The sequence below is a fragment of the Panulirus ornatus genome, chromosome 37 (genome assembly GCF_036320965.1).
Source record: "Panulirus ornatus isolate Po-2019 chromosome 37, ASM3632096v1, whole genome shotgun sequence".
NCBI lineage: Eukaryota > Metazoa > Arthropoda > Malacostraca > Decapoda > Palinuridae > Panulirus > Panulirus ornatus.
In genome coordinates, this window is record NC_092260.1 from 14,760,417 (window position 1) to 14,787,098 (window position 26,682).

At 39.4% G+C, this 26,682-nt stretch overlaps 1 protein-coding gene and 1 long non-coding RNA gene across 5 annotated transcripts in view; one reads left to right on the plus strand and one right to left on the minus strand.

Moving 5' to 3' along the window:
• Window positions 1-18,356, plus strand: part of LOC139760517 (inactive hydroxysteroid dehydrogenase-like protein 1) — a 75,713-nt gene extending 57,357 nt beyond the window's left edge. The window contains exon 9 of one of the 3 annotated variants that reach the window (XM_071683814.1): window positions 11,612-18,356. In XM_071683814.1, the coding sequence (XP_071539915.1) occupies window positions 11,612-11,624 (13 nt within the window). In that variant the 3' untranslated portion in view covers window positions 11,625-18,356. Of the gene's footprint in view, window positions 1-1,624; window positions 4,069-11,611 lie in introns of those variants that run through there. The other 2 variants (XM_071683813.1, XM_071683815.1) reach the window with 2 other exon arrangements.
• LOC139760518 (uncharacterized) overlaps window positions 18,316-26,682 on the minus strand; it is a 25,049-nt gene continuing 16,682 nt past the window's right edge. For both annotated transcript variants that reach the window (XR_011715360.1, XR_011715359.1), the window contains one exon: window positions 18,316-19,666. This is a non-coding gene — a long non-coding RNA (uncharacterized lncRNA). The remainder of the gene's footprint in view (window positions 19,667-26,682) is intronic.

The window sequence follows — 26,682 nt, forward strand, 5'->3', positions numbered from 1 at the left end:
ACGCTTCACATGCCATGGTTCAATCCATTGACAGCACGTCAACCCCGGTATACCACATCATTCCAGTTCACTCTATTCCTTGCACACCTTTCACCCTCCTGCATGTTCAGGCCCTGATCACTCAAAATCTTTTTCACTCCATCTTTCCACCTCCAATTTGGTCTCCCACTTCTCCTCGTTCCCTCCACCTCTGACACATATATCCTCTTGATCAATCTTTCCTCACTCATTTTCACCATGTGACCAAACCATTTCAAACCACCTTCTTCTGCTCTCTCAACCACACTCTTTTTATTACCACACATCTCTCTTACCCTTTCATTACTTATTCAATTAAACCACCTCACACCACATATTGTCCTCAAACATCTCATTTCCAGCACATCCACCCTCCTCCGCACAACTCTATAGCCCATGCCTCGCAACCATATAACATTGTTGGAACCACTATTCCTTTAAACATACCCATTTTTGCTTTCCGAGATAATGTTCTCGTCTTCCACACATTCTTCAACACTCCCAGAACTTTTGCCTCCTCCCCCACCCTGTGTCTCACTTCTGCTTCCATGGTTTCATCTGCTGCCAAATCCACTCCCAGATATCTAAAACACTTCACTTCCTCCAGTTATTCTCCATTCAAAATTACCTCCCAGTTGACTTGTCCCTCAACCCTACTCTTATTCACATTTACTCTCAGCTTTCTTCTTTCACACACTATACCAAACACAGTCACCAGCTTCTGCAGTTTCTCACCCGAATCAGCCACCAGCGCTGTATCATGAAGGTGCCTAGAAAAAGCCTCTCCTCGGCTTTAAAATTACAAGTGTTGAGGCAGTTGGAAGCTGTTTAGGATTAGGTTAACATGTGTGATCCTTTTAAATTGGTTATGTCAATAGCTAGAACCATGACGGACACAAAGTTAATAGCAACAAAGTTGACTTATTCAAGGAGTGGTTTGTTTGGAAAAATGGAAGCTGTGCTAAGTTGCAGGTGTGGTGTAGGATTGAATGTAAGCTGTTGAAAAGTGCTTGGGAACACACCTAGTTCATGTTATCATGTTCTTCCGTTTCATCTCACTAGTCCCCCCTACTTTTCTGCTTTCTCACCCCATATTTTGAAATGTTACTTTGTTGAAGGGATATAGTATTGCTCATTTATACTAACACTCAACTTTGTGGGTAGACATTGGTTGTTAAATAACGTCTGGCTGTGCTTCACAACCAGTATCACTAAATATACTGTTAGGTGCATCACCTCCTCAGCACCTACTACATTTTCCCTCACCTTCACCACTGCTACCTTCATCATTACCACTCCCATCATCACTGCTACCTCAGTTTTCACATCCTTAATCACAATTTCAGTGATGCATAGATGGATTAGTTTTAGCTAGAGCAAAGCCATATGATATCCAATGCCTCCTGCCTTCCACTTTCTTCCTACTCACCACTTCTCACTCACTCTTGCTACTCCATATATCACTATTCATAAAACTACTGTTGTTCGTGATACAATATTGTACATTGTTTATTTGTAATTCATTAATTAGTAAAGATATGTTTTTGTCATAATCTGTGTTTATTGATACCTGTAATCCTCATATACAGTACTGTATATCTCATAGGTAAAAAATAGTGTCATCAGGAACGCATCTCCATATATGCAATTGTTTGATGACCCTGTAGAGAGCTGTTTCGCTTAGTGCCCTATTTTCCAGAAACATATCCAGAGCACTAATTGGGGTAATAGTGTAATGGAAATATGGGTGGTACAGTAGAACTTTTGCAACAGGTAGGTTAGGCAAGGTGAGTGATCTTATTTCATCATTTTTACCAGTGAATGACATAGTAAACAATTTTATGTACTTTTTTAATTTCTTTTTTCTAATAGGTTCTTACCAAATGCATGAATTAATGTTATCTTTATATGAATTCAGAAAGAATGTATGCCAAACCTTACCTAGCCTATCCTAGAGTCCTAAAAAATGTAGATGTAACAAACAGATTCCTATCTATCATTTTGTGCAGGTGTTGTGTATTATTTTAATTACTTGGACAACATTTTGAGTGTTATTTGGTACATTATTTCCATTTATTTATATAAAAAAAATTTTACCACTGTTCTCATTCCACATTTTCATGGAAATGGATATTACAGTACAGTGCGATTCACTACTGTGCACACCATTTTGGTACCTGTTTTGTGTGCTGTCATTGTTGAATATAAACACTTGTGAGGAATTGGAAGCCAAAACAATGACAAACCACGAAAGATAAAGAAAGGCATTGACGGGAATGGCCATTTTGAGACATTTGTCAACTGGTGTTTGGTCATTCTATGATGACTTATGGTTTGTCAACTGGTTGTTGGTCATTCTGTGATGACTTATGGTTATTTATTATATCATATTTCTGCTTTCTCAGTATTACCACAGAACATGTACTAATGGAGGGTCAAAAATATAGGTGTCTTAAGAGTTAAATATGAATTACTTACTGTACATAACAAATGGAGTAAAAGTATTGTAGAAATTTTAGACAATAATGCAAATGAAAATAAAGTGATTGATTTAAAGGGAAGTTAGAATACATGATTTTATATAAAAACTTGAATTTTTAGATACCTTTTTATGTTAAAGAATGCTGAATAACCATAGGTTCCACATAAACAAATCAATCAAATCTACCACTCCTGAAACCATTATATTCCTCTCAAGTCTGATGCTCACTGCTTGCCACCATCCTTTCAAATCAACACTATCCCATACAGTTTACCCGGTATACCTAACAGACTTAAGTCATTGTAATCAGTGCATTCACTTCTGTTAACTTGACTTTATATAATGGCACCTCACCTTGGGCCATATACACACTAAAAATTTTGAGTAACCATTTGACATACTGCAACTCCCTTTCACTAGAAATTCAGCTAAATCTCATCTACCCCTGTCACTTTGTCACTGCTTTGACCACCAGCTCCCTTTTCACCAAACCATATGCCATGACTCTCACTTCTTATACCTCCTCGTTGTAGACACTCCATATATGCCATCCTGTCATCTAACACATTCACCACATCTTTAAAATACTCTCTCGGTCTCCTCTTGCCTCTTCTTTGCTTGTTATCATTTCCTCATCTGCTTCTGTCACTGATGTCCCCATTTGTTCTCTTGTTCTCACTTTTTTTTCCTCTTTCTTATTATTATTTTTTTATTTTGCTTTGTCGCTGTCTCCCGCGTTTGCGAGGTAGCGCAAGGAAACAGACGAAAGAAATGGCCCAACCCACCCCCACACACATGTATATACATACGCATATATACATACCTATACATCTCAATGTACACATAAATATACACACACAGACATATACATATATATATATACATGTACATAATTCATACTGTCTGCTTTTATTTATTCCCATCGCCACCTCGCCACACATGGAATAACATCCCCCTCCCCCATCATGTGTGCGAGGTAGCGCTAGGAAAAGACAACAAAGGCCCCATTCGTTCACACTCAGTCTCTACCTGTCATGTAATAATGCACCGAAACCACAGCTCCCTTTCCATATCCAGGCCCCACAAAACTTTCCATGGTTTACCCCAAACGCTTCACATGCCCTGATTCAATCCATTGACAGCTTGTCGACCCCGGTATACCACATCGATCCAATTCACTCTATTCCTTGCCCGCCTTTCACCCTCCTGCATGTTCAGGCACCGATCACTCAAAATCTCTTTCACTCCATCATTCCACCTCCAATTTGGTCTCCCACTTCTCCTCGTTCCCTCCACCTCCGACACATATATCCTCTTGGTCAGTCTTTCCTCACTCATTCTCTCCATGTGCCCAAACATATTTCAAAACACCCTCTTCTGCTCTCTCAACCACGCACTTTTTATTTCCACACATCTCTCTTACCCTTACATTACTTACTCGATCAAACCACCTCACACCATATATTGTCCTCAAACATCTCATTTCCAGCACATCCACCCTCCTGGGCACAACTCTATCCATAGCCCACGCCTCGCAACCATACAACATTGTTGGAACCACTATTCCTTCAAACATACCCATTTTTGCTTTCCGAGATAATGTTCTCGACTTCCAAACAATCTTCAAGGCTCCCAGGATTTTCGCCCCCTCCCCCACCCTATGATTCACTTCCGCTTCCATGGTTCCATCTGCTGCCAGATCCACTCCCAGATATCTAAAACACTTTACTTCCTCCAGTTTTTCTCCATTCAAACTTACCTCCCAATTGACTTGACCCTCAACCCTACTGTACCTAGTAACCTTGCTCTTATTCACATTTACTCTTAACTTTCTTCTTTCACACACTTTACCAAACTCAGTCACCAGCTTCTGCAGTTTCTCACATGAATCAGCCACCAGCGCTGTATCATCAGCGAACAACAACTGACATCACTTCCCAAGCTCTCTCATCCCCAACAGACTGCATACTTGCCCCTCTATCCAAAACTCTTGCATTCACCTCCCTAACAACCCCATCCATAAACAAATTAAACAACAATGGAGACATCACACACCAAACCTACATTCACTGAGAACCAATCACTTTCATCTCTTCCTACACGTACACATGCCTTACATCCTCGATAAAAACTTTTCACTGCTTCTAACAACTTGCCTCCCATGCCATATGTTCTTAGTACCTTCCACAGAGCATCTCTATCAACTCTATCATATGCCTTCTCCAGATCCTTAAATGCTACTTACAAATCCATATACTTTTCTAAGTATTTCTTACATACATTCTTCAAAGCAAACACCTGATCCACACATCCTCTACCACTTCTGAAACCACACTGCTCTTCCCCAATCTGATGCTCTGTACATGCCTTCACCCTCTCAATCAATACCCTCCCATATAATTTACCAGGAATACTCAACAAACTTATACCTCTGTAATTTGAGCTCTCACTCTTATCCCCTTTGCCTTTGTACAATAGCACTATGCAAGCATTCCGCCAACCCTCAGACACCTCACCATGAATCATACATACATTAAATAACCTTACCAACCAGTCAACAATACAGTCACCCCCTTTTTTAATAAATTCCACTGCAATACCATCCAAACCTACTGCCTTGCCGGCTTTCATCTTCCGCAAAGCTTTTACTACCTCTTCTCTGTTTACCAAATCATTTTCCCTAACCCTCTCACTTTGCACACCACCTCGACCAAAACACCCTATATCTGCCACTCTATCATCAAACACATTCAACAAACCTTCAAAATACTCACTCCATCTCCTTCTCACATCGCCACTACTTGTTATCACCTCCCCATTAGCCCCCTTCACTGAAGTTCCCATTTGCTCCCTTGTCTTATGCACTTTATTTACCTCCTTCCAAAACATCTTTTTATTCTCCCTAAAATTTAATGATACTCTCTCACCCCATCTCTCATTTGCCCTCTTTTTCACCTCTTGCACCTTTCTCTTGACCTCCTGCCTCTTTCTTTTATACATCTCCCACTCATTTGCATTTTTTTCTTGCAAAAATCGTCCAAATGCCTCTCTCTTCTCTTTCACTAATAATCTTATTTCTTCATCCCACCACTCTACCCTTTTTAATCAACCCACCTCCCACGCTTCTCATACCACAAGCATCTTTTGCGCAAGCCATCACTGCTTCCCCAAATACATCCCATTCCTCCCCCACTCCCCTTAACTCCTTTGTTCTCACCTTTTTCCATTCTGTACTCAGTCTCTCCTGGTACTTCCTCACACAAGTCTCCTTCCCAAGCTCACTTACTCTCACCACCCCCTTCACCCCAACATTCTCTCTTCTTTTCTGAAAACCCATACAAATCTTCACCTTTGCATCCACAAGATAATGATCAGACATCCCTCCAGTTACATCTCTCAGCACATTAACATCCAGAAGTCTCTCTTTCGCACGCCTGTCAATTAACACGTAATCCAATAACGCTCTCTGGCCATCTCTCCTACTTACATACGTATACTTATGTATATCTCGCTTTTTAAACCACTTATTGCCCTGAAACATCTCATTTTCAACTCATCCACTGTCCTCTATAGCCCACGCCTCACAACCATATATATATATATATATATATATATATATATATATATATATATTGCAGTGGAATTTATTAAAAAAGGGGGTGACTGTATTATTGACTGGTTGGTAAGGTTATTTAATGTATGTATGACTCATGGTGAGGTGCCTGAGGATTGGCGGAATGCGTGCATAGTGCCGTTGTACAAAGGCAAAGGGGATAAGAGTGAGAGCTCAAATTACAGAGGTATAAGTTTGTTGAGTATTCCTGGTAAATTATATGGGAGGGTATTGATTGAGAGGGTGAAGGCATGTACAGAGCATCAGATTGGGGAAGAGCAGTGTGGTTTCAGAAGTGGTAGAGAATGTGTGGATCAGGTGTTTGCTTTGAAGAATGTATGTGAGAAATACTTAGAAAAGCAAATGGATTTGTATGTAGCATTTATGGATCTGGAGAAGGCATATGATAGAGTTGATAGAGATGCTCTGTGTAAGGTATTAAGAATATATGGTGTGGGAGGCAAGTTGTTAGAAGCAGTGAAAAGTTTTTATCGAGGATGTAAGGCATGTGTACGTGTAGGAAGAGAGGAAAGTGATTGGTTCTCAGTGAATGTAGGTTTGCGGCAGGGGTGTGTGATGTCTCCATGGTTGTTTAATTTGTTTATGGATGGGGTTGTTAGGGAGGTAAATGCAAGAGTTTTGGAAAGAGGGGCAAGTATGAAGTCTGTTGGGGATGAGAGAGCTTGGGAAGTGAGTCAGTTGTTGTTCGCTGATGATACAGCGCTGGTGGCTGATTCATGTGAGAAACTACAGAAGCTGGTGACTGAGTTTGGTAAAGTGTGTGAAAGAAGAAAGTTAAGAGTAAATGTGAATAAGAGCAAGGTTATTAGGTACAGTAGGGTTGAGGGTCAAGTCATTTGGGAGGTAAGTTTGAATGGAGAAAAACTGGAGGAAGTAAAGTTTTTTAGATATCTGGAAGTGGATCTGGCAGCGGATGGAACCATGGAAGCAGAAGTGGATCATAGGGTGGGGGAGGGGGCGAAAATCCTGGGAGCCTTGAAGAATGTGTGGAAGTCGAGAACATTATCTCGGAAAGCAAAAATGGGTATGTTTGAAGGAATAGTGGTTCCAACAATGTTCTATGGTTGCGAGGCGTGGGTTATGGATAGAGTTGTGCGCAGGAGGATGGATGTGCTGGAAATGAGATGTTTGAGGACAATGTGTGGTGTGAGGTGGTTTGATCGAGTAGGTAACGTAAGGGTAAGAGAGATGTGTGGAAATAAAAAGAGCGTGGTTGAGAGAGCAGAAGAGGGTGTTTTGAAATGGTTTGGGCACATGGAGAGAATGAGTGAGGAAAGATTGACCAAGAGGATATATGTGTCGGAGGTGGAGGGAACGAGGAGAAGTGGGAGACCAAATTGGAGGTGGAAAGATGGAGTGAAAAAGATTTTGTGTGATCGGGGCCTGAACATGCAGGAGGGTGAAAGGAGGGCAAGGAATAGAGTGAATTGGAGCGATGTGGTATACCGGGGTTGACGTGCTGTCAGTGGATTGAATCAGGGCATGTGAAGCGTCTGGGGTAAACCATGGAAAGCTGTGTAGGTATGTATATTTGCGTGTGTGGACGTATGTATATACATGTGTATGGGGGTGGGTTGGGCCATTTCTTTCGTCTGTTTCCTTGCGCTACCTCGCAAACGCGGGAGACAGCGACAAAGCAAAAAAAAAAAAAAATATTATATATATATATATATTATTATTATTTTGCTTTGTCGCTGTCTCCCGCGTTAGTGCAAGGAAACAGACGAAAGAATGGCCCAACCCACCCACATACACATGTATATACATACACATCCACACACGCAAATATACATACCCATACATCTCACCGTATACATACATATACACACACAGACATATACATATATACACCCATACATAATTCATACTGTCTTCCTTTATTCATTCCCATCGCCACCCTGCCACACATGAAATAACAACCCCCTTCCCCTGCATGTGTGTAAGGTAGCGCTAGGAAAAGACAAAGGCCACATTCATTCACACTCAGTCTCTAGCTGTCATGTACAGGCACATCCAGGCACCGCAGAACTTTCCATGGTTTACCCCAGACACTTCACACGCCCTGGTTCAATCCATTGACAGCACATTGACCCCGGTATACCACATCGTTCCAATTCACTCTATTCCTTGCACGCCTTTCACCCATCTGCATGTTCAGGCCCTGATCACTCAAAATCTTTTTCACTCCATCTTTCCACCTCCAATTTGGTCTCCCACTTCTCCTTGTTCCCTCCACCTCTGACACATATATCCTCTTGGTCAATATTTCCTCACTTATTCTCTCCATGTGACCAAACCTTTTCAAACCACCCTCTTTTGCTCTCTCAATCACACTCCTTTTATTACCACACATCTCTCTTACCCTATTATTACTTACTCGTTCAAACCACCTCACACCACATATTGTCCTCAAACTTCTCATTTCCAGCACATCCACCCTTCTCCGCACAACTCTATCTATTGCCCACGCCTCGCAACCATATAACATTGTTGGACCACTATTCCTTCAAACATACTCATTTTTGCTTTCCGAGATAATGTTCTCGACTTCTTCAACGCTCCCAGAACTTTAGCTCCCTCCCCCACCCTATGATTCACTAATGCTTTCATGGTTCCATCTGCTGCCAAATCCACTCCCAGATATCTAAAGCAATTCACTTCCTCCAGTTTTTCTCCATTCAAACTTACCACCCAATTGACTTGTCCCTCAACCCTATTGTACCTAATAACCTTGCTCTTATTCACATTTACTCTCAGCTTTCTTCTTTCACACACTTTACCAAACAGTCACCAGCTTCTGCAGTTTCTCACATGAATCAGCCACTGGCACTGTATCATCAGTGAACAATAACTGACTCACTTCCCAAGCTCTCTCATTCACAACAGACTGCATACTTGCCCCTCTTTCCAAAGCTCTTGCATTTACCTCCCTAACACCCCCATCCATAAACAAATTAAACAACCATGGAGACATCACACACCCCTACCACAAACCAACATTCATTGAGAACCAATCACTTTCCTTCTTCCTGCTCCTTTCTTCCTGCAATGTACACATGCCTTACATCCTCGATAAAAACTTTTCACTGCTTCTAACAACTTGCCTCCCACACCATATATTCTTAATACCTTCCACAGAGCATCTCTATCAACTCTATCATATGCCTTCTCCAGATCCATAAATGCTACATACAAATCCATTTGCTTTTCTAAGTATTTCTCACATACATTCTTCAAAGCAAACACCTGATCCACACATCCTCTACCACTTATGAAAACACACTGCTCTTCCCCAATCTGATGCTCTGTACATGCCTTCTTCCTTTCAATCAATACCCTCCCATATAATTTCCCAGGAATACTCAACAAACTTATACCTCTGTAATTTGAGCACTTACTTTTATCCCCTTTGCCTTTGTACAATGGCACTATGCAAGCATTCCTCCAATCTTCAGGCACCTCACCATGAGTCATACATACATTAAATAACCTTACCAACCAGTCAACAATACAGTCACCCCCTTTTTTTAATAAATTCCACTGAAATACCATCCAAACCCGCTGCCTTGCCAGCTTTCATTTTCCGCAAAGCTTTTACTACCTCTTCTCTGTTTACCAAATCATTCTCCCTAACCCTCTCACTTTGCACACCACCTTGACCAAAACACCCTATATCTGCCACTCTCATCATCAAACACATTCAACAAATCTTCAAAATATTCACTCCATCTTCTCACACCACCACTATTTGTTATCACCTCCCCTTTAGTCCCCTTCACTGAAGTTCCCATTTGTTCCCTTGTCTTATGCACTTTATTTACCTCCTACCAAAATATCTTTTTATTCTCCCTAAAATTTAATGGTTAAGAGAGCTTAAGAGGCTATACTGAATGGTTTGGACATATGGAAAGATTGTTAAAGAGGATATTAATGTCACAGTGAAGGGGAAAAGGAGAAAGGAGACCAAATTGGAGATGGAAGGATGGAGTGAAAAATATTTTGAGTGGTCAAGGCCTGAACATGCAGTTGGGTGAAAAGTGTGCACAGGATATAGGAAATTGGAATGATATGATGCATAGGGGATGACGTACTGTATTTGACTGACTAAGGGGATGTGAAGTATCCTGGAGAAACCATGGAAAGCTCTGAAGGGCCTGGTTTTGGATAAGGGGCTGTGATTTGGGTACATTGAACATGCCAAGTACAGAAAGGATGTGAGCAAATGTGGCCTGTCTTCATCTGTTCCTTGCACTACCTTACTCAAGGTCACACTGTGAGTGAAAAGTCACTTCTGTTGAGGCTGTATCATTAGTAGTACAGCCTCATCAAAGAAATTTACGCTTTAAAGGAGTCGATATTTCCCTGTTATTGGAAATAGCTAAGCCTTGGGCTGCAGGTCCCTTTAGATTATGGTCCTGGGTAACACCAAGACTTTCATAGAAACTGGATGGGGTAATTATAAGTAGAAATACCCTGGCCTAAGCTAGGTTCCCAGTTTGTTCACCAGCCCTGAGGGCAATATGAACAGCTGGGTTGACTGTGGACTGACTCTGTGACTAAGATTTGAACACATGCACTATATATTTACTAATATCATGAAATAAGGTCTGGTTTGATTCCTATTTTTTTTTGTCATTCCATTTGACGTCTCTTTTTCCCTACTGGATGGAAAATTGATTGATGACTCAAAATTTGTCATGTGGCAGCACTTACAGCAGTTTTATTTTCTTCTGAATTATCTCATTTGGTCATTAGGACATGACTAACATTAAGGTACCTTCTAACCAACCTTTAATTAGATCTCTTATTACATGCAGGATGAGTAGGGTAATTGGTGGAGGAAAACAATTCTTTCTACTTCTTCAGTTTCTTTTTGTTATATGTAATCTTAATTTTGAATTGGATGTGGTTAGCATGCTAGGTTATGCTGACAGACACACACACATTCTTTAAACTTTTAGTCTTACCATTTTCATATGGACACACATAATCATAAATAGTTAAGACACAATGCATAGAAATGTTTGTATACATCAGAATCTTTTATTAAAGTGTTGTCATAGAATCAAGAATGACATTGCTTAGAGTAATTTCCATTCTTTTATACTGTGATAGCTTATCATAAAACGTTTAAGCTGCTGTTAAATTCTAAATACAGTGATCAGTGTGTCAGTAAAGTACCTTTGTAGACCTACTAAAAATGTGGGAGACAGCATATTGGCTTTTTGAATGCATACTTTTTTGGAAAATATTGTTATGATGGGAAGTAGGGAGTGAAGATATAGCTGCTTTCAAATTAAACTGACCACCAAATTATTGCGTGAAAATTCTCAAAACATTTATGCTATCTTCCCTAAACACCAGTAATGCATATGTAAGAGAGAGAGAGAGAGAGAGAGAGAGAGAGAGAGAGAGCTAATAAACATAAAACCTTACTAAATACCACAGCATGAGAATTAGACTTCTTAATTTTTCAGCCGCAACCGATGAGGCATCCAGGTACAGAGAATAGCTACAACAAGCTACAGCCATTTTCACCTTTGCCAGAGCATGCACATACTATGTAATGGATCTAGGGACAAGCATCAATCACCCCACTGGTATATCACAATTTATCTGTATGGAAGATTTTTCTGTAACGCAAATCCTTTATTACTTGTAAATCTGTCCTTGAAAACTCTTTTATTGATTTCATACAAATAACAAGACATATTTTGGGTTGCAAAAAACTGAGCCTGATTTATTGTTATTTTTCAAGACATATTTCACTATGATTTTGAAGTCATAATTTTTGTGTAACAGAATTGTAATATTAAGATTGATTGTAAAGAGGGTGTGACCTAATTTTTCTCTATAAGCCAAAAGGATCTTGCCATAAGTAGAATTCATCAGGTTTGAATTGCACTGAAAGTTATGACAAAGTTGATTAAAATCAAGACAAAATGTCATTAAGTAAACCAGCATGTATTGCCATTTTCAGATATCAAGACTTCCAATACTGAAATGTGCTTATTCAAGGAGGCCTATTATTATATCACTGTTTACAGTGATGTTTAAAGAAAACCTGTAGTTACATGCTGCATAGTATTACTTTTTAAGCAATTACTGGATACTTAAAAAACTGTATATTAAAGAGAAGTGCCTGTAATGGTTCTGTATATTGTGAATATTAATGTGATATTTTGTAATTACCAGTTTTCTAGCTTTTGTAATTTATGAAAATGACATTTTGTTTTTTTTACTTCTGCACAATGCCTGGGTCCTTTGCCTTTTTTCTAGAAATGAGTTTTGACTAACTGTAAATTGTATTAATTTCAAATTGTGTTGGTTTAATGGTAATTCTTATTTAACAAGATCTTTGTTTTTTAATAGATTACAGTAAATAATCTTTGACAAATTCAGCGAATCGTAATTTTCAGTGAACTAGAATTAAATGTTGGATTTTCTTTTAACAGCCCATGATTTCAGACAATACAGTTTTTACATTAGAGATTTTTAATTTGTTCAGGAACTTTAAAAGTTAGGTAACCTATATGTGAAGCCCAGATTATTGTTTTATTATGTTTTAAATGTTTTTTAAGTACTGTTTGTCCGATTACGTTCTAGTATTCCTGTATACCCTTTTACCTTGTGTTTTCTGTTTATGCCTGCAATGCCTTATTCCCCTGGTAGCTTTCTTCATGGATATTGAACTCTATAAAAATCATAGCACCTTCCTTGGCCTGTACCATTCTCTCCCAAGATGCTGACTGTAGTTCCCCTTGCTATTTTCTTCTGCCTCATTTGTAAATTGTCTTTGCAACTTTTCTGCCTAACCCTTATTTATTTTCTTTGCAGTGTACCATAACCAATTCTTTGACACCACTCATCAAATTCTTGTATTTCCCTGTCATTCCACTTGCCAGACACTTCAGCATTGCTTAATCAATCCCATCTGCTAACACTATAACCTACCTACCCTCAAGCAGCTAATTTCAATGGCCTAAATCCTAAAAGTGTACCTTAAAACAATTCTTTAATATTCAGACTGCATGTGAATCCTAACTAGGCTTTCAGCAAAATCTCTATATTCTTAAACTCTCTGATGGAATGCTGGAACTGGTGAAATATTTTCAACAGAGAAGTACACACACACACACATAAAATGATTATGAACTGGTTCAGGAAAAAAATGCTATATGATTATGAGGTTTAAGGGAAGAAAGGAAGAACAGGCACTGGACCTAGTCCTTCTGGATGTACCTCTAAAAGATGGTAATAGGTTAGTAGATTTGTTATCAATTTTATTACAAACATTTAAGATGGTTGTCCATTGTTTTTATGTATATACTTAATCATAAGTTACTTATATTTTATGTATACCATGATGATCTTCAGATGTATCTTAATACTCGTTAAATTTTCTTAGTGGGCTAGATATGAATTCCCACTTTCTGTTTTGTAACTTTAGAATGTGATCCTTCTGTAAAGGGAAGCTTTCTTTCCATGGTGCTTTAAACCTTTTCAAGTATATAAACTTTTTTAAATGTTTTTAAGGCACTGGATAGTTCTAGGAATTTTTTCCTTCATTTAGTTTTTGGAGGAGACAAATATGCATGACAGTCATCAGTGCGACATATGCAGCTAAGTGAATAGGTTTAACTATTGCCTCCCAGCTGCCTGACATTGAGGTGTGATTATGATATATTAACCCATTTCTTGCATTACCAAACTGCTGGTGGTACCTCTGTAGTATGTATGTGTGTTGCAGTGTGTTTCATATCAGTTGCACTGATATGAAACTCAAAGCTTACTTTTCTGAAACATGAATTTAATGAAATTGTGGTTTCTGTAGTCACAGGAAACTATAAGTTTTCTGTAACTCATAAAATTCATTACACGCAGACACAACTCAGTACATATGTTCCTTCTTTTTCTTCCATACTTGTTTGCCATTTCCCACATTAATGAGGAAGCGCCAGGAACAGACGAAGAAAAAGCCTCATTCACTCACATCCTTTCTCTAGCAGTCATATGTAATGCACATAAACCACAACTCTCTATCCACAATTAGGCCCCATAGATTTTTCCATGGTTTTCCCCAGCTGATTCATATGTCTTAGTTCTCTGCTAACAGCACATTGTCCCTGTATACCACATCACTCCAGTTCACTTTATCCTGTGCATGTCAATCACTCTCCTGCATTGTTAGTCCCCATGCATTCAAAATCTTTTTCAATCAATATTTCCATCTCCAGTCTAGTCTTCTTCCCCTTATCTCCTCCACTTGAGTCAACCTTGCTTCATACATTCTCTACATTTGTCCAGATCATTTCAGCACACCCTCTCTTACCCTTTTACTATTTCATCAATCAACCCTCTTCACACCATATATTGTCCTCAAACACCCTCCTCTGTACATTCTCACCTATAGCCCAAACCATCCATAGCCCATAAAACATCATTGGGACTACCGTACCTTCAAAGGTAATCCATTTCACCCTTCCACATATTCCTCATGTTACCAGAATCTTTGGCCCTTCACCCACTCTTTGACTCGCTTCTGCTTCCACAATTCCATTTGCTGCCATGTCCAACGCCTCTAGGTATCTAAAACACTTCACTTCTCCCAAGTTTTCCTTGTTCAAATACACTCTGCTCTGCTAAACCCAATAATTGTGCTTTTATTCACATTTAGTCTAAACATTTTCTTTTCACATGCTATCCCAAACTCTGACACCAATTTCTACAGTTTCTCACTCAATTCTGCCTCCAGTACCATGTCATCATCAAAGAGCATCTGTCTCACATCCTAGGCACCTCGTCTTCTTCCTTCCCTGCTAGGACCTGACATAACACCCATACCACAGATCCACTTTCACCTGGAACCACTTGCCCTTCTCTCCTCCTGCTTTCACGGATGCCTTCGTTCTTGATAAAAATTTATAACTTTTAGCAACTTTCTTTCCACATCATATATTTGTAACACCTTCTACAGAGCAACTCTGTCAACACTATCATACATTATACCAGATCCAAAAATGCCATGTACAAATCCCTCATTTCTCAAAATATTTCTTTCAACTTCAAAGTGAACACCTGTTCCACACATCCTCACCTGCTCCTGAAACTACATTGTTCCTCCCCAGTCTTAAGCACTGTGCATGCCACTACCATCTCATTGACCACCCTACCTTACAACTTACCAGGTACACTCAACACTTATATATGGCTTTGTAATTAGAAATTCTTTTTTTTTTTTTTTCCTCTTGCCTTTATACTTTATAGTGATACTATTCACTGTACAGGTACTTCAGCAAATCCTCAGGCACCTCACCATTGAAAAAACTAACCTGCAATACCATCCTTTCCAGCTGCCTTACCACACTTCATCTTGCATAAAGCTTTCACCAACTCCTTTCTTTTCATCAATCCACTTGTCAAAGACGGACTTCATATACCTCCCTATCCCTAACCATACAACCCACACCGGCTACCCTGTTATCAGATACATTCAGGAATCCTCCAAAGTACTCTTTCATCTCCTTTTCACCTCATTTCTCCCTGATACCACTTCCCAATCTACCCCCTTCACTAATGCTCTTGTTCTTTTCCTCACACCATTAACCTCCACCCAAAACATAATTTTTGTTCTCCCTGAAGTCTTCTGATACTCGCTCACCCCACCTCTCATTTGCCTCTTTTTCAGCCAGTGCACCTTCCTTTTGTCTTCCTGTTACTATCTCGTATACATTTATTATACTTAATTGCTGTCTCCTGCGTTTGCGAGGTAGTGCAAGGAAACAGACGATGAATGGCCCAACCCACCCATATACACAGAACGCCCACATACGCACATGTATATACATATACATTTCAATGCATACATACATATACATACACAGACATACTTGCTGCCTTCATCCATTCCCATCGCCACCCTGCCATACATGAAATAGCATCCCCCTCTCCAGCAACGTAGCACCAGGAATAGACAAAAGAGGCCATATTTGTTCACACTCATTCTCTAGCTGTCGTGTAATGAATTGAAACCACAGCTCCTTTTCCAAATCCAGGCTCCACAGACCTTTCCATGGTTTACCCCAGATGTTTGACATGCCTTGGTTCAATCCAATAACAGCACATCAACCCCGGTAAACTTGTCAGCTAGAGAATGGATGTGGCTGTTTTTTTGCCTGTTCCTGGTGGTACCTTGTTAACATGGTAAAGAGAGATCATTTGAAAAAAAAAAAAATTACTAACATATTTCCTGTTTTCAAGAAAGTTTTTAATAACAGGATGCTTGGTTATGTTAACCAAGCATCCTGTTCCTGATTGTTCAGTGCATCTCCAAACTCTAGATTATCCAGGAGTTACTTGATTTTTTTAGGCTGAAAATATCCCTTCCCTGAAATTGGCATGATGAAGGAACATGTGACTTAGATATTGAATTTCCCATTGTTCTGTCAAACCCTTTGATGAAGTTTTTCATAAACCCACGTGATTTTTAAGCTTTTAGTTATGTCTTTGTTCTGCTTCAGTACAGTATCCATAATTGTGACAGTGTAAACTGGGTGTATTTTTTATAGGTTCTGGACATTTTTAATTTCACTCTGATATAAAAGATGCATTAGTTTACTTATGACATAGGAAAAATACTGGTTTCCTATAATTATCTATCACAAAAATTGTATAAATTAATTGGCATTTAAAAGCCTCTTTTGGTCCTCTGACAAAATATGTCTGTGGAAATGAAGCATGAGTTAAGTAGGTAAAGTAATTTTCAAAGTAAAGTCAACATTGTTTAATAAAAACAAATATTTTGCCTGTACTTGCATAAGTTTTATAAAATTTACCAAATAACTCATAACTTGCAGAATAGTGTAAATTAGAACATAAACTAGACTCTTTCAACTGCAGTAGTAGTCCTAATACACTGTGTATTTGGGGTATTCTCATATATTCTTAAGAAATCTCCCAAGTTTCTTATTAATATCATGTAGAACATAATTCTCTATATACAGTGATTTAAGTCTCTTAAACACTTTATATGGACTTTGCAACCTTTAATTTATGCTGCTGCCCTTCCAGAAGTATATGGTACTACTCTAGGAGGAGTGCGTCTAGCAAATGTAGATGTGTGTAGTATTTCTAGAATATTTTTGTCCAAAATATGATTACTTAAGATTTCCATCGCAAATATGTCCTGTCTGAGTGTCACATCTTCACAAATTATTTTATCATGTAAGGAGACAGTTCTAGTAAAAACTTTCTTCATAGAGTAGCCAGCATATGGAAAAAATTTAGACTATAACATCTAGTAATAATGCTGGATGTTTGATGACTTTTTTATGGTCCAGGTTTTTTTTCTTAAACTGGAGTTTGTTTTTGAATAATTTCACTTTAAATCTTTAAACTATTAAACCTTGTACCGAGTATTTGGTCTTTTTCACAAATTTATTTGTGAATTATTTTTGTATACTACATGCACCAAATAATTAATCTACTACCAGCATTGCCATTACATTGTCTTTTGAGATGTGTTCTACTTCTGGTATGTAAATGTTCATGATAACTGCAAATGTGTCACTAATGTTAGTCTTTTCAAATTTTTTTCACATGATTTTGTGATTGCTCTACATACACATATACTGTGATAACTTTAATATCACAGCAGTTGTGTATTGTAGATTAATAAGATGCCATTAACACTGGTTAGAATCTAATGGATACTGGGTGGTGGAGGAGGAAGCCCCACTGAAGTTTAGATCTGGCATGGCCACATAATATTTAGAAAGGCTGGCAGTATATCTACTGACCCAAAATTGGATTTATCATAAATCATTGAAATCTTAGGTATATTGCATCCATAGTTCACTTACTAAGGTTTTAGAGGACAGGTATTGACATTATTATATGAAAGTTTTTATGGCTGTATATTTATATTCAGCCTTAAGCAGAAGTAGCCAGTTCAACACCTAAACAACAGTTGACATCAAATGATGTTCTCTTTTGAAACAAGGCCAACATCATTTGATGTCTTAACTCCTCTTGCATCTGTTTAAATTCCCACATGATGTACATTTCATCTCTTGAACACATATCTTACTAACAGCCTAACACCATAGCTGGAGAAATACATATTCTGTGGATTATCTAATTGTATCTCTGACACCTGTTCCAACTGGAACTCCCTCAAGGGGGTGGTCACAGCAATAAAATCTCCATAACTAATAAACTCCATTGCTGCTTTTTAATCTTTAGTGCCTCACCCTCAACAGGACTGGCAGAGGGCAACTCTAGCACAGTGTTTGCAGAGGCTCCTGGCTAGTGTTCCTACCTGCTACTACTAACTAATGTTTCTTCCTAATGCTATCTTTTGCTCCTACCATTTTGCCAAAAGCAGGGGCTACCACACAGTGCTCACCAGTGGAAAATCTAGGTTATGAAGAATGAGCTGCGAGTCAAGTGTTATGTACAACAAGGACAGATTGTAAGTTCGTGGACAAATTGCCAGTAGTCCACCACATGTGGACGAGACGAAAAGACAGCTTCTTGGGTCAGAGGGGGGGCAACTTGAAAATCACTGAAATGCTGGCTTACTATTCAGCTATCACTAACCCTCCTGAAACTCATGCAGGTAGTATTGATAACATACCTCCCTAGTTGGAAAGGATCACAGTTTTGCACGTGATCAAGATATTCCTATGAGTCCACGGGGAAAATGAAACACGAAAAGTTCCCAAGTGCACTTTCGTGTAATAATCACATCATCAGGGGAGACACAAGAGAGAAATATAACAGTCAGTTGACATACATTGAAGAGACGAAGCTAGGACACCATTTGGTAAACATGTGATTGTCCAAAACATACAACGCTCGTTGTATGTTTTGGACAATCACACGTTTACCAAATGGCGTCCTAGCTTCGTCTCTTCGATGTATGTCAACTGACTGTTATATTTCTCTCGTGTCTCCCCTGATGCTGTGATTATTACACGAAAGTGCACTTGGGAACTTTTTGCGTTTCATTTTCCCCGTGGACTCATAGGAATACCTCCCTAGATATTGGATGCCTTCTAACTACTACCTACTCTTTTGGCATACGATATACAAATAGTAATGCATGTGATGTATAAAATTGTGCATAATACATGTTATATGTAAAATCAGGCATGGGAAAAAATGTATAAGGTGTTTATGTGTATGTAGAACAAAATCACTCCTTGAAAATGCTGTCACACTATACTTAAATGAAGGAGCCAGCTAGGGTTCTCTCTTTCTAACACCCTGCCACATCAGTGCAGAAGTATACTACTGTTTTATCTCAAATAGCATATAGAGATTATGTCCATCTATTTCTCTGATGCCTGTCCCTTTTGGTGAACTTTAGTTTTGCTTCTTATCCTTTAGTGCCTCACCCTTAACAGGCCACTAGCAGAAGGCTACTCATCTGCAATGTTTTCCGAGGTTCCTTGATACTGTTCCTGTAGTGGCCTATAATATACTTCTTAATTTTTCTGCCATGTTTCCTCAGTCCTCTACAGTATTTCCTGAAAAAAAAAAATAACCAAGGTCAAGAAAAGCAAATGGTACATGAGCAACAATACCACCAGGAAGTTATTATTGTTATAATTCATTTACTTGGTTTTTGATTTTGAGCATTGTAAATATTGAATTTCATAATTCATTATTTCCTGCACTAAGTTCATTTGACATATGTGACATAACATCATGCTGTGGCACCTACCTTCTCAGAATAGTATGGCTGTTTTGTACTATTATATATTCATTAACCCAAGAATGCTGGCAAAAAGGAAGTTGGTGATATTCATTCCTAATCTATATGTAACAATATAAATACCTATTTTTGTGTATTTCATATTACATACATTTTTATTATCAAAGGTTACATTGAGGATAACAAGTTATGTATGCCACAAACCTAAATGTCACCATTTATACTATAATACTGTTGATATTATTTCTGTTTATATATGGGGTATTTTATACAATAATTATTATAGTATTGGTTGCCAAAAATCAATATGTACTTATAATGTTTTTATAAGCTTTTTATGAATAAAAATGTATGGGTAGTTCTCTTTAACTTGACCTTTTCTAAGGTGATTTCTGGTGTTCTTTACCTCCACAGCTAAGTATGGAACTAACATAAAATATTTGTATCGTTGCTTCACTTATCAGCAGACAAGATCCTGGCCTATATGTCTATACAACATCCACAAATAGCATGAACATGCACACTTAACCTTTAAATGGTGGCTAACAAAAGTATGAGCTCTTAGAGAACAGCCACCAGCAACATTAAATTGCTAACTTTTCCTGCCATCTGTTTAAATATCCAGCTGATTTATCATAACATTAGTAGCCTAAGAAGGCATAGGAAAAATTTTGCTTTCCTCATTACCCCACAACCAGCATTATGAAGTGCAAGGTATTCCACCTGAAGGTTGTACATACACATGGATTATTTGATGATCTAGCTTATTTTGAGATGCATTTATGATGCATTTCAGTTCGAGGAAAATGAAAAAAGTTAAATGAGAAATATAACAGTGACCAAAAGTGATTTCAGCAGGATATGTTAAGAAAAAGGGAAGCCTGCATAGGAAGTGTCCCCACTGAACTTGCTTTTGTTGAAGAGATTACCATGCCTAATTTGTCTTTATGTAAGTGATGACAAGTATATACAGAGCTAAAGTATTTCCAAAGAGGGACACCTTAAATACATTCCCCATACATGCCATGCATATTGTCAATGAAGTAATACTTCTGCATATTTTCATGTTCTCCAACATCATTACTGTGCCTGTAGGTGAAATAAGAGTGTATATGTGAAAAACAGTGGAGTAATGTCCAAAATTTATTCCATTCTAACCTTCCATCTCCACTTGAGTCTTCCCCTTCTCCTTGTTCCCTCCAACTCTGACATGTATATCATCTTTGTCAACCTCTCCTCATCTACTTTCTAGAAGTCTAAAACATTTCAGCACACCCTATTCAGCTCTCTGAACCACACCCTTTTTATTACCACATATCTCTCTTACCCTTATATAACTACCTCACACCACATGTTGTCTTCAAACATTTCATTTCCATCACATCCCACATTCCTCCACACATCCTCATCCACAGCCCATGCAAACTATCTATACAGCATTGTTGGGACTATTGTTCCATCAAACGTTACCAATTTTGCCCTCCGAGATAACAACCTCTCTTTCCATACATTCTTCAATGCTCACAGAACCTTCAACCCCTCACCTACCCTATGACTCACTTCCACGGTTCCATCTGCTGCCATGTCCACTCCCAGGTATCTAAAATACTTCATTTACTCAAAATTTTCTCCATTCAAACTCACCCTCTACTCTCCTACACTTAATAACCTTGCTTTTATTCACATTTATCCTCTACTTCCCCCTTTCACACATTCTTCCAAACTCAGTCACCAACTTTTGCAGTTTTCACTTGAATCTGCTACCAATGCTGTGTCATTAGCAAACAGCAAATAACTCGTTTCCCAAGCTCCCTCATACCCTATAGACTGCATAACCCTCTCTCCAAAACATTTGCATTTATTTCCCTCACCAATCCAACCCTAAAAAATTAAACAGCCATGATGATATCGCACATACCTGCCACAGACCAACCCTCATTTGGAACCACTCACTGTCCTCTCTTTACTTGAACGCACACCTTACACCCTTGATAAAAAAAAACTCTCTGCTTCTAATTTGCTTTCCTCCCAAACCATATATTCTGATGACCTTCTATAAAGCATCTCTATCAACCCTATCATATGCTTTCTCCAGATCCATGTATGCCACATGCAAATCCTTCTATTTCTCTTAGTATTTCTCACATATTCTTTAAAAACAATCATCTGATCCACAAATTCTCTACCACTTTTAAATCCACAATGTTCCTCCCCAGTCTGATGCTCTGTACATGCCTTCATCTTCACACCCACTCAAATCAACATACAGCTTACCAGATGCACTCAATAAGCTTATACCTCGGTAGCTTTGTCCCCCTTGCCTTTATACAATGGCATTATACAAGCATTCCACTAATAATCTGGCACTTTACCATGATCCATACCTACACTAAATATACTTACCAACCAATCAAAACCCCATTTCTTAATAAATTTAACTGCAACATCATCCTCTCCAGCCGCACTGCCACATACCATCTTCAACAAGGATTTAACCAGACTACTCTCTTACTATGCTTACCACCCACACTGAAACATGCTGATATATGTGCTTCCCTATCATCATATACATTCAACAATCCTTCAAATCACTCACTTCATCACTACCTTTTAACACTTCCCCATTTGCTCCTTCATTAAAGGAATTTTTTTTTTTTTCAAACTAATAACCTCCTTCCAAAACGATCTTATTCTTCCTTTATTGATACTTGCTTACTCCAACTCTCATTTGCCTTCTTTTTCAACTCTTGCACCTTCCTCTTGACCTCCTGCTGCTTTTTATCATACATCACTCAATCATTTGTACTCCTTCCCTGTAAGTACTGCCCACATATCTCTTTTTCTTCAGCAACTTCACTAAGTCATCCCACCATTCACTATCCTTTCTAACCAACCTATCTCCCACCTTACGCAGGCCACAAGCATCTGTTATACTTGCCATTACTGCTTTCGGAATACCCCCTATTCCTCATCTACTACCCAGCTTTCATTTACTCTCACCTTTTGCTATTCTACACTCAATCTCCTCATATTTCTTCACAGAAGTCCCTTTTCCAGGTTCACTCACTTTCACCACTCTCTTCACAACCATAACAGTTCCTCTTTTCTGGAAACCTGTACAAAGCTTCACCTTCACTTTCACAGTAGCTGCCCCTCTTTGCACATTCACATCCAAAAGTCTCTCTTTTGCATGCCCATCAATTAGTGTTTATACATACACACACACACAGATGAGGAACAGATAAGTTGGCTAAGTGAGGACTGTTCCATTCTAAGGCTCAGTTGTTTGTTCTTGAACCTATCTCACTAACATGGGGAATGGTGAATATTTATATTTATTTCCTTATTTATTATACTTAATAGCCATCTCCTGCGTTAGTGAGGAAGCGCAAGGAAACAGACGATGAATGGCCCAACCCACCCATATACACATGTATATACATAACGCCCACATATGTACATATTTATTTTATTTATTTTGCTTTGTTGCTGTCTCCCGCGTTTGCAAGGTAGCGCAAGGAAACAGACGAAAGAAATGGCCCAACCCACCCCCATACACATGTATATACATACATGTCCACACACGCAAATATACATACCTATACATCTCAATGTACACGTATATATACACACACAGACACATACATATATACCCATGCACACAATTCACACTGTTTGCCCTTATTCATTCCCATCGCCACCTTGCCACACATGGAATACCATCACCCTCCCCCCTCATGTGTGCGAGGTAATGCTAGGAAAAGACAACAAAGGCCCCATTCGTTCACACTCAGTCTCTAGCTGTTATGCAATAATGCCCGAAACCACAGCTCCCTTTCCACATCCTGGCCCCACACAACTTTCCATGGTTTACCCCAGACGCTTCACATGCCCTGATTCAATCCACTGACAGCACGTCAACCCCGGTATACCACATCGATCCAATTCACTCTATTCCTTGCCCTCCTTTCACCCTCCTGCATGTTCAGGCCCCGATCACACAAAATCTTTTTCACTCCATCTTTCCACCTCCAATTTGGTCTCCCTCTTCTCCTCGTTCCCTCCACCTCCGACACATATATCCTCTTGGTCAATCTTTCCTCACTCATTCTCTCCATGTGCCCAAACCATTTCAAAACACCCTCTTCTGCTCTCTCAACCACGCTCTTTTTATTTCCACACATCTCTCTTACCCTTACATTACTTACTCGATCAAACCACCTCACACCACACATTGTCCTCAAACATCTCATTTCCAGCACATCCACCCTCCTGGGCACAAATCTATCCATAGCCCACGCCTCGCAACCATACAACATTGTTGGAACAACTATTCCTTCAAACATACCCATTTTTGCTTTCGGAGATAATGTTCTCGACTTCCACACATTCTTCAAGGCTCCCAGGATTTTCGCCCCCTCCCCCACCCTATGATTCACTTCCGCTTCCATGGTTCCATCCGCTGCCAGATCCACTCCCAGATATCTAAAACACTTTACTTCCTCCAGTTATTCTCCATTCAAACTTACCTCCCAATTGACTTGACCCTCAACCCTACTGTACCTAATAACCTTGCTCTTATTCACATTTACTCTTAACTTTCTTCTTTCACACACTTTACCAAACTCAGTCACCAGCTTCTGCAGTTTCTCACATGAATCAGCCACCAGCGCTGTATCATCAGCAACCAACAACTGACTCACTTCCCAAACTCTCTCATCCACAACAGACTTCATACTTACCCCTCTTTCCAAAACTCTTGCATTCACCTCCCTAACAACCCCATCCATAAACAAATTAAACAACCATGGAGACATCACACACCCCTGTCACAAACCTACATTCGCTGAGAACCAATCACTTTCCTCTCTTCCTACACGTACACATGCCTTACATCCTCGATAAAAACTTTTCACTGCTTCCAACAACTTGCCTCCCACACCATATATTCTTAATACCTTCCACAGAGCACCTCTATCAACTATATCATATGCCTTCTCCAGATCCATAAATGCTACATACAAATCCATTTGCTTTTCTAAGTATTTCTCACATACATTCTTCAAAGCAAACACCTGATCCACACATCCTCAACCACTTCTGAAACCACACTGCTCTTCCCCAATCTGATGCTCTGTACATGCCTTCACCCTCTCAATCAATGCCCTCCCATATAATTTAACAGGAATACTAAACAAACTTATACCTCTGTAATTTGAGCACTCACTCTTATCCCCTTTGCCTTTGTACAATGGCACTATGCACGCATTCCACCAATCCTCAGGCACCTCACCATGAGTCATACATACATTAAATAACCTTACCAACCAGTCAACAATACAGTCACCCCCTTTTTTAATAGATTCCACTGCAATACCATCCAAACCTGCTGCCTTGCCGGCTTTCATCTTCCGCAAAGCTTTTACTACCTCTTCTCTGTTTACCAAATCATTTTCCCTAACCCTCTCACTTTGCACACCACCTCGACCAAAACACCCTATATCTGCCACTCTATCATCAAACACATTCAACAAACCTTCAAAATACTCACTCCATCTCCTTCTCACATCACCACTACTTGTTATCACCTCCCCATGTACATATACATACATATATATTTAAACATATACATACACAGACATATTCATACTTGCTGCCTCCATCCATTCCCATTGCCACCTAGCCATACATGAAATAGCATCCCCCTCTCCAGCGAAGTAGTGCCAGGAACACACTAAAAAAGGCCACATTTGTTCACACTCAGTCTCTAGTTGTCATGTGTAATGCACTGAAACCACAGCTCCCTTTCCACATCCAGGGTACACAGACCTTTTCATGGTTTACCCCAGATATTTCACATGTCCTGGTTCAATCCAATGACAGCACATCAACCCCTGTAAACAACATCATTCCAATTCACTCTATTCCTTCCAAGCATTTCACCCTCCTGTATTCAGGCCCCAATCGCTCAAAATCTCTTTTACTCCATCCTTCCACCTCCAATTTGGTCTCCTACTTCTTCTTCCCTCCACCTCTGACACATATATCCTCTTGGTCAATCTTTCCTCACTCATTCTCTCCATGTGACCAAACCATTTCAACACACCCTCTTCTGCTCTCTCAACCACACTCTTTTTATTACCACACATCTCTCTTACCCTATTATTACTTACTCGATCAAACCACCTCACACCACATACTGTCCTCAAACATCTCATTTCCAGCACATCCACCTTCCTCCACACAACTCTATCCATAGCCCACGCCTCGTAACCATACAACATTGTTGGACCACTATTCCTTCAAACATACCCATTTTTGCTTTCTAAGACAATGTTCTCGACTTCCACAAATCCACAAATACTTCAACGCTCCCAGAACTTTCGCCCCCTCCCCCACCCTACGATTCACTTCCGCTTCCATGGTTCCATCCGCTGCCAAATCCACTCCCAGATATCTAAAACACTTCACTTCCTCCAGTTTTTCTCCATTCAAACTTACCTTCCAACTGACTTGACCCTCACCCCTACTGTACCTAATAACCTTGCTCTTATTCACATTTACTCTCAACTTTCTTCTTTCACACACTTTACCAAACTCAGTTACCAGCTTCTGCAGTTTCTCACATGAATCAGCCACCAGCTCTGTATCATCAGCGAACAACAACTGACTCACTTCCCAGGCTCTCTCATCCACAACAGACTGCATACTTGCCCCTCTTTCCAAAACTCTTGCATTCACCTCCCTAACAACCCCATCCATAAACAAATTAAACAACCATGGAGACATCACACACCCCTGTTGCAAACCTACATTCACTGAGAATCA